Source organism: Protopterus annectens, chromosome 2.part0 (assembly GCF_019279795.1).
Source record: "Protopterus annectens isolate FY-2018-M chromosome 2.part0, PAN1.0, whole genome shotgun sequence".
NCBI lineage: Eukaryota > Metazoa > Chordata > Ceratodontiformes > Protopteridae > Protopterus > Protopterus annectens.
Window position 1 is genome coordinate 1,276,276,211 of NC_056728.1, and position 17,825 is coordinate 1,276,294,035.

At 39.4% G+C, this 17,825-nt stretch overlaps 1 protein-coding gene across 3 annotated transcripts in view; it reads right to left on the minus strand.

Annotated features, from left to right (window-relative positions):
- Positions 1-2,243: 2,243 nt before the first annotated feature.
- The window catches only part of FAM13A (family with sequence similarity 13 member A), a 2,572,531-nt gene continuing 2,556,949 nt past the window's right edge, over positions 2,244-17,825 (minus strand). For all 3 annotated transcript variants that reach the window (XM_044061451.1, XM_044061452.1, XM_044061450.1), the window contains one exon: positions 2,244-8,258. In XM_044061451.1, the coding sequence (XP_043917386.1) occupies positions 8,135-8,258 (124 nt within the window). In that variant the 3' untranslated portion in view covers positions 2,244-8,134. The remainder of the gene's footprint in view (positions 8,259-17,825) is intronic.

Consider the following 17,825-nt stretch of genomic DNA (forward strand, 5'->3'; position numbering starts at 1 on the left):
GATCTTCCATATCAAAGACCGATATCAGAGTATAAGAAAAAGAGATAGGAACAGAGGGAGCCAGCACTGGTAGATTTTTTTTAGTTGAATCTAGAACAGAAGTGGCTATTAAAAAAAGAGAATTGAGATAATTAGTTTGTCATATGAAATATTGCATGATAACTATAAGAATCAATTAGAGGTTAGAAAGGATTGGGAAGAAAAAGTGGATAAGCAATTCACAAGTAAACAATGGGAAGGTGTACATATGGCTCCAAATATGCAACAAAGTCTAGACTATTTAGGATCTTTGAAGTGTTTGCATAGGTATTTTTATTCCCCAAGCAGACTCCAATAATTTTTCTTCAGGTAGAATGCAAATGTTGGTGGTGGGATGGGTGAAGAAAGAGTTACTTGGGAATATTTTGGGAGTGTAATGAGTTGGCAGATTTAAAAAATTCCATGCACACTACTCTGTCAGAAACACACTGTGAACAATAATTTTTTAAGCTGTGATATAGAATTAGAATTGCCTAGACATAATATGGCCTTGCTAAGTTTAATTCTGGTGGCTGCCAAAAAACAATTACTAGAAAGTGGAACACAAAAGTCTAATACAATCATACCAGTAGTAGTAAATATAGTAAAAACAACTGGAAGCGGGATATTTAGAATGAGTAGGAGAAAATGGCATAGAAAAATGGGAATTGTGGGAACAATACAGGTAAAATAATGTTTTGAAGTAGCAATGAGATTTAAGGGAAGACAGGAATTGAATGTGCTATTAAATGTTTGCCTGACAATGACAGTATAGAAGATAAGTGATACATAATGTTTGCAACTAAAAGAATCTCAATGCAGTTTGTTTTCACTTATGTAACTGTATGATTGCCTGTCATAAATCATAATTCAGTAAAAATGTTTCCTGTCAACTCATGAAATCTTAAATTTGGTTAGTATAAGGCAAGAAGAAGTATAAAGAAAGTTTATATGTATATTCCTATCACAGTAATGCTAGAAGAGGATTTTGCATTTAAACTCATTACACTGAGAATTAGATGACAAGTAATTTTTGCAGACATTTAGCATTTTGTACTTTTTCCAGGTCACTGTCTCTATTCTGGATCTCAGCTCAATGATTCCTGGATCTACTTATTTGCCCATTCATTTCATCCTTCATCAGTGTCAAGGAAGGTCAGCGCTGCAGACCTGAAAAGTTATCTGTGCTACCACACAAGTAAGTGCTGAGCAAGGATCCTTTGCTGAGACATCAATGGAACAATATGCAATGCATGTAATGCTGCCAGTTATGCATGGCACAACCCATTGAAGTACTGTCATATAAACCATTCCATTCGAGATTAGTTTACTAACCTGCGGTTTGTAGCAGACCTCTTCCAAATAATGGTTCCTGTGCAAGAAAGTTCATCAACGTGAGTAAAACAAATGCTGGCCATTAATGACTAAATTTTCCCCCTTACCAAGCTCCCTGACTAACTAACAGAATTTAGGTCACAAGCAGTGCAATCAGGGCTAAACACTCTACACCAATTGGCTAAATTATACATATAAATGGAGTAATGCTGTAGTTCAATAGGTTACAATCATCGTTTAGACAGACTGTAAATGAGGTAAAGTTTATTAATTTTTTTATTTCTAGACTAAAATACATTGGTTCATTTTATGGCACTATAACACAATGTGCAATAATGTGTATCTCTTCCAATGGTCATCTTAAATACTTCCTATTTGCACTCAGTTTGATTAGCCTATAACATTACTGTTCAGTTTTGCTTGCCATAACAAAAAAGTTGAATGAAAACAAGAAAAAATTCAAGTCTTATCTGGCTTTCAAAGACCATCCAGCATCCTCTCCAGTGGCCTAACTGGATTATGCAGTCTGCAGCATACCATTCAGAATTCCACATGGAAATATCCTTTGCTAGATTCCAGATTTCAGGTTCACACTGCAAGGAGGTGGGTACAAATAACATGCATCCCATACGTCAGAGGTCAAACTCCAAATGTCAGCGTCATTCCAGGACCCAAGACTTAATCTTACTTTGGCAAAACTGTGTTGTGAAATCCTGGTGTTCAGTGTTATAGACAGTAAGTTAACCAGTATTACAATGGTCCTAGTTTATGCTTTAATGAACCACCCTGATGAAACATTGTCTCAGAACACAAAACGGGAAAAATTTTAATAACTAGGAGCCAATGCCTTAATCTTAGATATACTGTTTTGAATGAAATAAACACCACCATCAAAAATATCATTTTTAATGTAAAAAAAATCATGTACAAAAATGTACACATTATTATATTGTATGAATTTACAATCATTAAAACATACTAATTATTCCTTTATCTACATAACTTACACTGGTTTAACAAGTCATTAATTTACAACGAGGCCTTTAACATCACAAAGAACAAATTATTACATAAATGTAAAATGTGTGTGGGTAACTTCTTTGATCAATTAATTCAATTTGTCCAGTGGTTTGAATTTCAGCAGCTGCTACACTTAGCCGTTACAGAACTTACAGCAGGAATAAAGACAATGAAATTTAGGATTACACAACATGCAAAGCAAACACCAACACAAACAAATCACTGCATAATCAAGGGCTGTGACTTGTATCAACAAAATGCTTTTTAAAAGTTTGCCTGCATATGCTGAGACAAAATAATGATTTGCAGCTTTAAGGTTCTAAAGCTGAAATGATGAGAAATCATGGAATGCTGGTTCATGATTTTTTTGTTTTAAATTGTTCTTTCTCAGGCAACTCTCATCGTAAGCATAACACTGCCTTATTCCGTATCTTAAGAGTGCCACAAACTGTGACTTGTTACATTACTTGTAAGAGGGTAAGCTAAAACTAACTTTCTACCGCAAGTCTTATGAATGGCATTTATACAAGGTTCTATAACATGGAGTAGATACAGCCTAGTGGTCCCAAACTGCATAACTACAAGACCACATTGCATTTTCCAACAATATCAGCAATCAAAGGGAAATAATCTAACGCTATGAAGTGGAACAGCATAATGATTTTAAAACTTATTTGCCGAACTTCTCACAGTCTTCCTATTAAGTTATGCAGGATAGCAAACCATGCTGTACCCATCCCACAACTTTATTATTTTCACACGGTTCACAGACTTAAAAATAAACATGATACTCATTTTACTGAAAAACAGCACTGCACTCACCTCCAAGGCCATCAGAGAGCCTGGAATGAGAATAAATATGTAAAGGGTACAGAAGCATAGCTCACACACTGTGATGCTCCTTGTAAAATATGTATGTTTACAACAGCTCAAAAGCAAACTTTCATCAAAGACATTAATGCAGATGCATTTGAAATCTGCACTTCAGTCACACGAATTGTCAATGATGAATGACATTTTGTAGGGATCCTCATATAAATACAATTCCAATGCTTAAAATTGTGCCTTTTGAACAATTTTGAATAACCAACCTGGATAAATTAATGAAAAGAAATGTGCTTTCTTCAGTTCTGATAAAACCGCATAGTTTTAACTAGTGCTAAATGCAATATCTTCCTTTTTAAACAGATTATTAAATCTTTAGAAGTTCATGTCGAGTTTCATAAGGCAAAAATATATCCGCTTACTAAAGCATACTTACTTACTATATCATTCACTAAAAATATTACTCGTGACTTTTTGGATCATGCATCTTGTTTTCAAATACCCCATCATCTTTTACATTAAACTTTTTCAAACACTTATCCTTTCTACAGGACTATGTTTTCTGCCAGAAAAATGATCATAAATATTTTGCATCGGCAAGTGTCTCAGGGTGAAGCAACAAAAGAAGACAAAGCATGCAGCGAAGAAATTTACATTTTATAATATGAAGTCCACAGGCTATGGCAACATGTTAAATGTGTTTAATATCTGGTTATCTAACTCTTATTTTAAAATCACAAACAAATTTTACTATTACAGCTTCTCCAGCTTAGTAACTAATGTCCAGTGGTGTAACTCAAGGCACCAACCATTTGGCTCTCCTGCACAAACCATAAGAATGATGAAGCCATGAGGGTGACTCAGATACTGGCCATGTTCTAGCTAGAAAGAGCAACTCTGAAATGCAATGGAGTAGATGGATAAAGTCCTGACTGCATCCCAGGTAACCCAAGGTCATTTAGCAGCTCATGCACTTGACAGAGCTGGCAGGTGAGGACTGGTGTGCCTATCCTGGGGGGAGGGGAGCATGCACTGTCGCAGTGACAATGACATGGAATGCACATACCATTGCCTAGGTATGGAATTAGCCCATTAAGAAATGCCCTCACTGATGTGATATCACTAACACATAACAAGACCTCATGGCTGCCTGACTGATGGTCCTCACTCTGGAGGGCTCTGACCTTGATCCTGAGTGAAATTCCCAAGTAACAGAATGAATGAGTCATGCTCAAGTTGAGAAGGTTTGATGGTCTCCAGAAACGGAATCAGACATCACAAAGAAAAAAAAGCATCCACACAGGCCAAGTGTTAATAAATGGATTCATGTGAGGACTCAAGGCACTGAAAGGGTTCTTGTGTATAAATGTAACATACCTTCTAGTGCTGCCACAATGTGCAGTGGGCTGTCAACCCAAATTTGGCCTCAGAATAGAAGTTCTCCTTGATGGGGCTATCAGACCTCCTTACCAGAAGGAGTTGTGAACCAGTAAACAAACCAGCCTTCACACACGCACACTTATTATTCGTAAAAGTATCCTGCAAAAGGATATTTTATAAGCAATAAGGCATGAGAGAATGTATTAGGGTGCATGGCTAGTAGGATACAATGCTAACATCCACGGGCATCTAAATCCTCAAGTCAAATATGAAAGCAGTCTAGTGTATACCTCTAGATTGCTAGCCTCATCTTATTACATACTCAGATGTATCAGGCTGAGTTTGTTTCTAAAAGTATTACACTAATTCTAAAGTATGGTTAGTAGCAAATTAGACAGCCAAAAAACAACTACCCGTTTTATAAAGTATCACACTGCATAGCTTGAAGATTCTATCCATTTCAGTAAAATCCCTTAGGAAATCCTTTAGTAGGGTAAAGCAGAATAGAAATGACCAAAGCACAGTTCATCTGATTAAATGTTACCAAAATAACAATGACAAATGTTTAATTGTTACCAAACCACAGTTACCAAAGTGCAAGTGGTCAGAGGTGTGAATATCAAGACACTTAGTGTTACACTACGTTATAAGAATGTGTGAGACAAAGTGGTAAAACATTTCTGGAAGTTGTGTTCTCAGAGAAAGGTGTGTGTGTGTGGTGTATTTAATTTTATTTTACTTTTTTTTGTGACTGAGGTTAGCCTCTACCCCCACAACACTGTGTGTGTGTGTGTGTGTGTGTGTGTGTGTGTGTGTGTATGTGTGTGTGTGTGTGTGTGTGTGAATATGAAATGCGTAGCTTTGAGTTAAACAGAGTGCAATTCCTTTTTATTATGCAAACTTTAAGGTGAAGGATTTGCATGGTGCATGTTTTTAGACAATGCTACTTAATGGACTCTATTTTCAAAATGGGATGTGAATAGTTGCCTTTCAGTTAACTTTGCCTAACCTGAAACATGGACAGCGAAACTAACATCACAACTTAAAATACTGCTAGGTTTCATAAATCTCCTGAAAAATAACAGATCGTATCAATTTCTAGAAATAAGAGTGCTTAAATCTTTGCTGTCAGCCCCAAATGAACATTTATGCAGTCAGCTGAATTTCAGAATGCTGGACCAAAACCCCTTGTTTGTTACATTCACTTAAAAATTTCATCAGATTGTTTTGCTTACAGAAAAACAAATGTTAGTAAAGTGAAGGGCAGCACATTAACAACACAGGAGAACAGATCATATACACCCATCCACTTTTAGTTCTCGTGCAATCCAGTGGATGACAGTTCAGAGTACCTATAAAGGCATTGTTTTTCTGCAGGGGCATTATCTTTTGGGTAATGATCCTATGCTATTGTAATGCTTTACTGTTCTGCCTGCATAATGATCTCATTTAACTCCCCACATGGACAGACCATGACACACAACCACAGATTCATACTTAAATACACGTGGTAGCCAGCATACCTTTGTCAAAAAAAAAAACATACATTTATGCAGCACATCAAAAAATACAACAAACTAATAATGCTACATCATAAGACCTCTGATGTTATTCTGCTGTAGAGTAACTGGAAATTTTTGTTTTTACTCAAGAGAAATTACTAATACTACTTAGTTATGCTACTGTGTGCCATTCTGCAGGTGAGACTTCTAGTACTGTGTTTTTTTTTTCTGTTGTTTTTAACATGATTAGAGGCACGACATGCTGGCAGAAATGAATATGAACATTAGACTGTCTGTTCACAAGCTGTAAACAAGAATGTGCCATATAAGCATGGCTTCAAAAATGTCACAATAATTAATGACCATAAAACACAAACAGGCATTCAAGAAATTCCTGAAAAATGAACCGTATCAGTCTTCCATTTAAAATTGAGAGTCAATGTTATGACTAAAATATACTACAGACCAGTTAAAAATCTACAAATTAATCTCTAGTTTATGCAGCACAAAGATGTACTCAAGTTGCAAGTATTACATTTAAAACAAAAACAAACTCTCAGGCATACAGTGCAATTACTTACTATATGACTTTGCCACAAAAACTGGTACTCACTCACTTTACATGATGACCTTGGCTACATACATCCACGACAATTGAACATTTTAGGTAGAGCTGCAATATTTAAGTAAGGCATTTTCTACAACACACTGAGCTATAGGGTTTTCTTTTAAATGTTCTGGTTTGGGCTTTTTGTGAGTATAATCACATACTAAGAAAAGGGGGGATGATACAGAGCACCACCCCCCATTCAAACTGGTAAAATACATAAATAACACCAAATCATCTAACCCTGAGTGCAACATTCTTGTAATGCATATTTAATAAAAACAGGAGCTACCAGTGACAGACTAGAAAACATGCACAAAATGATGAAGCCTGTGTTTTTTCATCCACACAGTTATATAACCCTCCAGTTTCAGCACCATCCCAGTCCCTCTTTGGTATCTAGCATTCTTTCTAAAACAGGTCATAATGATACATGAAATTCTATCAGTCTCTCTTGCTGTAACATGGACTCTGCAAAGAAACTATTATTGTTATATTCCTTATACTGTAACCAAATTTAACTGGGAAGACATTGTAAAATGCATCCTGTAGTTAATGTCGCAGTGTTTTAAAGGAAAGTCAAGAAAGACAAAAAAGCATATAGTGAAACAAACCTGTTGATCCTGACACTTCACAGAATTCACCTTGCCCATGTGTTACGAAAATTCATAAAATATTAACTGCAAAAATGCAGTGTAGCCATTTCTATCATTTTAATGCAGGTTAAACCTGCACTAGTACCTTTTAACTGTTCCCCAGGCAGGGTACAGCTTGTGTTTATTATCTACTTACTACAGTACACTAGATTTACTGAACCAAACAGTACTGAGGATGACCAATTATAATGCTGACTGGGAAGAGTTTCTTCTAGTATAGTTCTAGCAAGATGCACAAACAAAGCTAGCAGAGTGTGTAATCATTTTGTTAGCCAAAGACAGATACATGTTTTAAAAGACACAAGATTTAAAAAACTGTCAAATGTCAGTTCTGAGGGGACAAAAATGAGACTCCAAAATCATTCTTTCAGTTACCTGTACAACAAAAGTGCAGATTAGAAAGGCAAATTGTGTAATGTTGCTGAGAAGACACAATCTAATAAAATTTGTGTTGAGCAAAGAAGATGTGAACAGTAAGTTCTCTTTGCTGACAGGTAACACAGCTCATTCACTTAAAAACTTTTCAGTAAAAAGTCCACGCCATCTTGTAGCACATGCAGGATTATTTTGTGTTATCCTTACTCCTACAGCACCTCTTCTGATGACTGTTCCGGAGGTGTAGAATGGACAGAAAAATGCACAATTTGGGGTGCTGTGCCAGTCCCAAGGAACCACAGCTTTCTCCATGGGAGTGCTTTTGGTTGCCGATACTCTCTTTCAGGTCATCATCCTTTTCTATTCCAGCCATCGTCTTCTGCTGCTCCCAGATCCATGCCTGGAAATTCTGTTGCTTACAAGGTCTTTGAAGGGCTTCTCTTACCAATAAGAACCTCCAGTAGCTTCAGCTTTGCCTTTATCTGTTTGTACTCTATATACTCTTCAGCCATTGGTGTACGATCCTCTTTCTGTACAGTTCTAAGGAACAAAAGAAAAGAAGGAACTGGAATTAAAATGATAAGAGTTTGTTCAGAGATTTACCCTCAGTGCGGTCATAGAAGGAAGATGAAGTAGTATGCAGACACATTTTACTTACACTAATAACAGGTAAGTATATGACTAGTTCACAGCTAATGCGCACATTTAGCTTTAATCGTTGCTTGGTGTACATTAACCATCTTATGTATACACACTTTCATATTAATTTGCAAATGACATTATAGACTTCACACATAATAAAAGTGGTAAGAACAGAATAACTGCACCATTACAAAATATGTTTACAAATATTGACTTAAGATACACAAAGTCACAGAAATCTCAGGAAGTTAAAATATAAAGATAACCCAAGGTTTCTAGAAATGATGTAGGGTACACCACTGCCAATTTTGCAGTTTCATACAGAAATACAAATGGAAAACATATGCAAACTTTTCTGTCCATTCCATCCTTTAATGCCTACTGGAAAAGCACATGCCCCTGGGTAATGAGTGGACTAATTATCTCAACCTACTCTAAAGGATTGGCTTATGTTTTATCTTGTACCTTCTACAAGTCTCGGCTGCGTCTGAAACAACTTCCAACTTAGAAAAGCTCTTTCTTGTATCTGCTATAGCGAATGTTGGTCAGCAGTTACCTTTTTCATCAATTCGTGATTTTTTTCCCTGTTTTCTCTTGTATGTAAACCACATGCTAATGTAGTTCCCTACTACACTACTCAATCCTACAAAACAGACTGGATCATTGTTACCTGAACAAGGACAACTTAAGTGCAGTCACAGTAATACAGATCATTACTGCATACCGAGGCATTTACATATTCCCACAGCCAATACCCCTTTCAGAATCCATCACTGTACAGCACTAAAAAGACTAAATTGGTTAGAACTACCTCATCAATTAACATACAGTTTCTTAGAATCTATAAAATTACGTAGCAACCAGCACTAAATATCATTCTACACAACTATTTTCTCAATTGGTTATTACAATCCAATGTATTCACTGTTGCAATCATCACACTTGGGCCATCTACCTGCAGGTAGCCCTCAGTCGACCCGAATACCAGAGTCTTGGGATTTCTGCATTGAATGCAGTCTCCTCTTCCATGATGTCAGGTTGCCAGGGGTATAAAACATGCAGCTGATGCCATTACACCAGTTTTTCTTGTCCCACATGTCAGGAGCCCCCAAAAGAGAAAGCAATTACATGGTGTGGATCACCTCAAGTGAAAAGTAAATACCACTGCCATGAGATATGGCCAAAAGATAGGATGGGTAGAAAGTATAGAAAAGTCAGAGAGCTGGAGGGAGGGTAACCAGGACTGCAACAGTGAATACACTCGAACATCTACATTTATGGTAAGTGTACACAACTGTACTATGTTCTTCATGTTTCACTGTTGCAGTCATCATACTCTGGTTGAGTCCCAAAGCTGAGGAAGGGTGGAGACAGTCAAGAAGTATTAGGGCTGGCTAGCAGGCCTTGTAAGACTGCTGTAGCAAATTCAACTCTGGATTTAGAAAAGATAGGTAAATGGTAATGCTTGGTGAAGGTGTGTACTGAACTCCAGGTTGTAGCTTCCAGGATGTCCCTGGTAGAGACTCCCCTGAGAAATGCTGTAGAGGTTGAGGTAGCCCTAGTGGAATGGGTTCTGACCCCCTGTGGGGTAGGTTTTCCATGGTGCTTGTTGCAGAAATGGATGCAGTGTACTATCCATTGGGAGATGGTTTGCTTTGAAATGGCCTTGCCTTCTGCCCCTGTAACAAAGCTGACTAGCAGCTGGTCTGATTTTCTGAATGGTTTAGTCCTGTCAAGGTAGAACCTAAGCTGTCTGTGCGCATCCAAGGAGTGCAGGATCCTTTCCCCTTTATTCTGAGGATTAGGAAAAAAAGGTTGGTAAATGGATGGATTGGTTTAAAGCCACACTGGATACCACCTTGGGCATAAATGATGGGTTAGTCCTGAGGGAAACCCTGTCCACATGGAAGATAATGAAGGGTTCCACAGCCATACAGGCCTGTAACTTAGACAATCGTCTTGCTGAAGTGATGGTTAGAAGTAGAGCTGTTTTCCAAGAGAGGAATTTTAACTCTGCTATAGCAGCAGGCTCAAAAGGGGGAAGCATATGCTTTTCTAGTACAAAGTTAAGGTCCCAGGCAGGAGTGGGGGCTCTCCTCGGGGGGGTCTTAGATTGTTAGCTTCTCTCAGGAACTATTTAACCAGAGGGTGAGAGAAGAGGGGTAGCTCACTATTGTAGTGAGCTGAGATGGTAGAGGCATGAATCTTAATGGATGAGAAGGATAGGCCTTTGTGGAGCAGGATTTGAGGAAGGTGGGCACAGCTGTGTTCTTTCCCGGAGACTGGCTCCAAGAACAGTATCTTTTCCACTTTTCTGAAAAGGATTTCCTAGTACTAGGGCCTCCTGGCCTCAAGGATGACATCCAGCACCTGTTTGCTGAGGGTTGCTGGTGATGTATTCAGGAAATAAGCCAGGATGCTAGGTTCCGGGTTTGCAGCTGAGGATGCAAAATCTGGCCCTCCTGCTGGGGCAGCAGAGAGGGGGTCTGATGCAGGTGCCATGGTGGCACTGTTGTCAGACTGGGTAAAAGTGGGTACCAGTGCTGGCATGTCCAGCCTGGTGCAATAAGGATTGTCCTTGGCCTGTCCTGTTTGATCTTGAGTAGTACTTTCGAGAGGAGGGGCAGAGGGGGAAAGGCATAGATTGAGAGGTTTTCCCATGTAAAGGATGTGGGGAGTTCTGGTGCAACATTTGCTCAATTGATAGTTCTGTAGGGAAGCAAAGAGGTCCGCCTCTGGTGTCCCCCACCTGTGGATTAGAAGCTTGAATGAATTGGGTTTCAGTTTCCACTCGTGTGGGTCCATTAGATTTCTGCTTATCGTCTGCCAGTGAATTTTGTTTGCCTGGCAGGATTTGAACTTGCAGGTGCACTTGGTTGCTCTAGGCTGTGTTCCACAGAGCCATGGCTAACCTGCAGAGTGGGTAGGAATGAGTTCCCCCCCTGCTTATGTACCACATGACTGTGGTGTTGTCTGTCTTTATCAAGAGTTGTCCTGGAAGGATAAGGTATTTGAAGGCTTTCAGAGCATTCTGTACAGCTAACATTTCTTTTTGATAGATATGCAGGTGCATTTGTCCTGGGCTCAATTTGCCTTGAACGCATTTGCCTGCCATGTGTGCCCCCCATGCATAGTCTGACGAATCTGTTGTCAGGGTTTGGGTGGCGGGGGTTGAGTGAAAGGGAGTCCCTTGTTGTGTTTGCAGGCCTCTGTCCACCACAGGAACTCTGTCCTTAGGCAAGGAATGATTGGAATCACTGTTTTCGGGTCCTGAGAATGTTGACACCAGAGACTTTTTAAGTACCACTGAAATTTCCTCATATGAAGTCTTGCATATGGAATTAGGAGAATGCATGAGGCCATGAACCCTAGGGCTTGCAGTATTTTTCTTGCAGATAGCTGGGTTTGGGTGGCCAGTAGTTTGCAGTAATTTGCCAAATAAACCTGCTTTTCTGGAGTAAGGAATGCCATCTGGGAAGTTGCAATCAAGCTTGCTCCCAGGAATACAATTTCTTGGCTGGGTACCAGATGTGATTTCTTTTCGTTGATGGTATACCTTAGAGAAGCTAGGAGTCTCTTTACAAATGTCAGGTGCTGAAGTAGCAATTCTTGACTGTCCGCCTGAATCAGGCGATCCAAGTATGGGTAAATTTGAATGTTTCTTTGCCTGCAGTAAGCAATGGCTGGAGCCAGGCAATTTGTGAATTCCCTGGGCGCAGTAGATAAGCCAAAGGGAAGTGCAGAGAACTGACAGTGCATAGAGCCTGCCCTGAAACGTACATATTTCCTGCAAGATTCCTTTATGGGGAACTGCAGGTAAGCTTCTTTTAAGTCTAGGGTGACCAGGCAGGAGTCCTTGGCTAGCATAGGCAGCAGCTGTTGGGAGTGTAAGCATTTTGAACTTTGGTACCACCAGGAAGGTGTTGAGAGTTGACAGATCCAGGACAGGGTGCCAGAAGTTTTCTTTTCTGGGCACCAGAAACAGTCTGGAGTAGAAGCCCTGTCCCCTTTGCTCTGTTGGAACAAGCTGAATAGCCCTGATACTGAGAAGAGAAAGTACTTGCTTTGGGGCTTCTGCCGACTGGTTTGGGGTAAGGTCTGGCAGGGAATGGAAGTAGAATCTGTATCCCTGGGATACAATGTTTAAGACCCAACGGTCCTAGTTAATGTATTCTCAGTTTTTTGCATGCAGGGTGAGTTTTCCTCCTAGGGGTGCAAGTACTTGAGCATGGCTGGGAAGGATACAGGATAAGTCATTGTGAACTTTTTCCATGAGAGGGTGGCTTACCACTCCCTGTTTTAGAGGTGGGAGCACTCCATTGTTTAGATCTGTGCATCCCCTGAGACTGTAGTCTTTGTGGTCTGTTGCCCCTGGGTTTGGACTGAGAAGGACTAAGAAGGACTGGAAAGGATCAGTTCTTCAAAGGCCAATGCCTACTGAATCTAGGTGGTTGTACCTGTAAGAAATCTTTAACAGTTTGCATAAATTTAGCTTTTTCATCCATCTTTTTAAGAACTACTTCTGCTTTTGTGCCAAACAAACATTTTTGATTTAATGGAGCATCTACTAATTTTGCTTTGACATGGTCTGCCAAGATTTGTTCCTTCAGCCAAGCATGCCTTCTCAGAACAGACCCAGTGACAGCAGCCCTGCAGGATGCTTCTAAGGCATCAAAACCACACTGCAAGTTATGTTTACCAACTTGGTTAGCAGAATGCATTAATTCTTGTAAATCTTTATTTTCTGCATAATCAGGAATCAACAACATTTTTTGTTTAATTAGTTCCATTATATGCTGCTGGTACTTCAACACATGAAACTGGCAATTTAAAGCCCCGATGGCAAGAGTTGCAGAGGTATAGACCTTCTTACCCTATCTGTCTAAAGCCCTAGAATTCCTGTAGTAGCCTTAATACCTTTAGGTCCCTGGGAAATGGTCTCTGGATCCACAGTAGGATTTTTAAAGAGAAATTTGTGAGAGTCAAGCACTCTGTAGTACCTGTCAGGCTTTCTAGGAGCTGGAGGTAAAGTATCAGGGGTAAAACTTGATTCCATGAAGACATCATCTACAATACCCAGGACTGGGGGTTATAGCTAGAGGCCTGTGCTGAGGCAAGTCTAAAAATTCCCTGAGTCTCTTTTTTTGACTGAGGGTAGTCCTGGCATTCCCATCAGAAATGCTCTCTTAGGGTATGCAAAGTTTCACCGAAAGAAAAGTCCTCTGGAGGGGAGGCAGAGGGAATGGAATCCTCTGCATCTGAATTCTCATAGGTGGATAAGGGTAAGTCCTGATAATCAGAGGGGTCACAGTCATTGGACTCATGGTCTGTAGAATCAGAAGGAAAATCAATTATTTGTCTTTTAGAGGGGGAAGGCTGGCTTCCCCTAATTAAAGTAATATGGTCTTCAGCCATTCTAAACATTTGTTTCTGAGGCATGGGAGGTTGAAAATGCACTTTGGTCATTGGTTTCCTACGTGTAGTGCGAACTCTGGGCCTGAGAAATTCAGTAGTTTTAGTCAGAAATGAAGTAGTCTGTTTAATACGAACATCAGAAGGCCTGAATACACCCTCAAAAGCCGGTGCCTGCACAGCGGCTCCGGACCCATCCAAGGTAGAGACATCCGCAGGTTCCATAGTCGAAGAAGCAGCTCGCAGCATAGCGGACTCCGAAAGGGTCTCAGTAAAGGCCTGCAAATCTGTAGAAGTGGGTATCAGAGGCTGCAAAAGCGCTTGAGTACCGTCAAACTGGCGACTAGCTTAATGGAAGCGTAGTCGGCAGTTTTGGACCTACGCTGTCTGTCTCTGTCTTTACCCTTACGTTTTTTCAGAAGATCGGTAGTCAGATGGCTTAACGAAGCCATTTCAGAATACAGAGAACAAGAGCGAAAGAATTTAGCGACAAAGATAGCCCAGTAGCGAATAGCTCGGGCGTTGAACAAGGCACAAAACCAACAGCGAGGAACGATGTGGTCTGGGCCTAAACAGGTGACGCAGTAAGAATGAAAATCTCTGTGCAGTATTTGCTTTCCACAGGCAAGACAATTGTTAACTTTTTCTGACAGCGGTTAAGGTAAGAAAAAAGGATCCCCAACAGGGTACTTAGCTTTAAAAGACTTCAGGTTTGAAACTCGAAAAACGAAAATTTTGGATAGCAGCCGACCGGCACTTGCAAACTGCTTCTGCTTCCGGATCCCGTGCGGCAAGAAAAGTTGATGTAATGGTGTCAGCTGCATGTTTTATACCCCTGACGTCATGGAAGAGGCAACAACATCCGATGCAGAAATCCCAAGACTCTGGTATTTGGGCCATCTGAAGGCTAACTGCAGGCAAATAACCCAAGTGTGATGACTGCAACAGTGAAACACGAAGAACATCCTCTGTTTGTCCAAAAACCTATGAAATCTGCTGGGCATTGTCTGTACTCGGACCATGTTGCTAAAGCCTGGAAATCCTTACCTACATCCATCAGGTCAACACCCTCCCCCATCAAACTTTCAATCAGGTCAACACCCTCCCATCCAACTTTCAAAACCATTCTGAAAGATTTTCTAGCCAAAATCTGGTTCTGTTCTTGCTCAACACCAGGATAAACTATATCCCTACGTGTGAACAAGTACATATTCATACCTTACACACCTTTCTCTCTCTCTCTTCTTCACTCACTTCCTTCTATCAAACACACTCCCCTGACTTTCTCTCTAAATATACCATAAGCCTGCCTTTCCTCTCACTTCAAATTGCAATTCTTGCTTGTATTATAGTAACTTGCCTTTAATTTCTCTATGAACTGATACAATTTCGCTAAATATTAAATCATTGTCATATAATTTGTATCTTCTTAATGAATGTTTTCATATTGCATCTAACTTGGCATAATTATTTAAACAGTAGACAAAGACTGTAAAATTATTGTTCTCAAAATCCTTTGTAATACTTTGGAGCTTTTCTACCTGGGCCACAGCAGAAAATGGGCTCCTACCCAGTCAGACTGTCCGAGTAATCAAATGTCAATCAATCAGTAAGTAAATAAATAATTATTCATTCACACACGAGAGTTACAGATATCTTTTTATCAGCTAACCACCCTTTACTGTAAAGCTCTTCTCCAGCATGCCTTGCTGCAGAAATGAATGTGCCAACCAGATGCACAGTAAGTAGCCTTTTAGGGACAAGTCACTCTGAAGTGCCTTCTGTATGTCCTTCCTGGATTCACGTGGGATTTCTCTGGGTGCTCCAGTTCCCTTCAACATTCCAAAAACATTCAGTATATGAATCGGGGACTGTCTAAGTATGAGTGCATGTCTGTGTGATAAGGAAGAAAGACTAGGCAACCTACTTTTTCATTTTAAAGCAAAATAAAACATAAACTGTGGCCAAAAGTCAGTCCAACACAAAAAATAAAACGTCATAGGAAAAACAGAAGAATGGACTAGCACAGCTGTCCGACATATAATATGTAATTTATTGCAAGCGCTCATCAATAAATTACATATTATATGTCAGACAGCTGCGCTTGTTGGGTCTTCTGTTTTTCCTGTGAAACTTTTCCATTTTCCCTTTTGCCTTGTAAACTCCACAGATATTGGTGGCTGTCTGTGGAGTCACTCTAGGAGTTGCAACAGAGAGACAGAAACAGTTAATTAAAAAGCAGTACTTCAGAAACAGTGAATTCAACTGCTGCTTTGGACCATCAGTGCATGTGATTATTTCATGCAATAGTTTAGCAACCATCATCTATTCACATTATGAGAGATGCCTACTTCTACCCAGATGCCTGCCTTTTACACCACAATGTTGCATTTTTGAAGGTTAAAAGGGATCATTGAGAAAATCACTGCTGCAATATGTTAATAATTTCCTCTTAGAATGTATCTGAAGCATTCATAAATTGTGACTATACAGCATAAATGGCCCTAACAGGGCTCTTTGGAGACTGGAACTGTTTATATGTTGTATTAATCAACAGAATTATAAAATGTATTCTTTCTTTGATGCAAGGTTTTTTTACATTTGCAGAGTATAAGCACTTTCATTTCAACAGCTATTGCCATACTTTCCAAGTGATCTTAAACACCTTTACCTGTACTTTTAAAGTAATGGAGGCCAAAAGATGTGGCCATGTGGTGCCACAAAACCATATGTATTAGACAGCAACCCCTGTGATGGTTATGTAAATTGCCCTTTAGCCTACTTAGTCCTGAGGTCCACACAGTGATCCTGTTTCACACTGCCTCAGAATTAATTAAAATGTCTGTAGTCACAAGTGGTAAAAGTGAAACTTCTATAAAGGAAGTGCTTAGGAAAGTAAATGGTACAGTACAGTATAAGCTCTTCTGCACTTCCTTACACAGGTTTCACTTCTACTGTGTGTGGCAACCACGCACACACTTTTTTTCTTTTTACTTGTTTATAATGTATGATATACTGTTAAAATGATGTTATAATTTGAAATTGCTTACATCGATCACTTTACAAAGTATGTTTTATCAGTAAAAAGGTGTTAATGTTAAAAAAATATATAAAATGCAAGACAATTTACTAATCTGAGTTTCATGCAGTAACAACTTATACATCAGCATAAAGTATAGCTCATGTGATTTTACATCTTTGCATTAATTATTTAAAAAAACGTTGGTGGACTACAATGATATTATATAAGGCATATTCCTATAACAAAAAGAGGTTGGCCTTTGTTGCTATAATGTGTTGTATTATTTAGTGAGCATAATCACTTTTTGCAATTCCTTATAATCTGCTACACATTTCCCCAACATAATCTTATTGGTCAACATTATTACACCAAAATATTTTTTCAACGTATTTTATATACATTTATACTCCCTTAACATACCATTTCACTCCTTATTTGCAAACAAAAAGAACTTTTAAAATACGTTTACTTTTCTACCCTCTCCACCACACACCTTTCATGGCTATTTCACTTCCCATGAGTACTACCATTTGATCCTTTTGGCATGAAACCATTATAATAATAAATTTAAAAAAGAAACATCAAATGTATTCCAAACTGTCTCTAAAAAGGAGAAAAAAGTGCCAAGACTATAAATAAAACCAGGGCTGTCCATGAAAATCAGAGAAGTTTCAAGTCTACATCAACAGTCTTTCTGCAAATACTCCCACAGTACACGTTAGTCATCTATATTTATGCACCTGCCTGGCATCTGTGTCTTCTTCTTTCGGCTTTTTCCGAGTTAGGGGTTGCCACAGTGGATCACCTGTCTGCTCATGATTGGCAGTGGAGTTTTTACAGTGTTGAGTTGCCAGCCTGGCACCCAACCTTCCACAGAAGGCACACACATGCATGCACTCACACCTAGGGCCAATTTAGAGTGTCCAGTCCACCTACAGTATGTCTTTGGGATGTGTGAGGAAACCAGAGCAGCCGGAGGAATCCACGCGACCACAGGGAGGACATGCAGACTGCACAGAAGGCACCCCAGC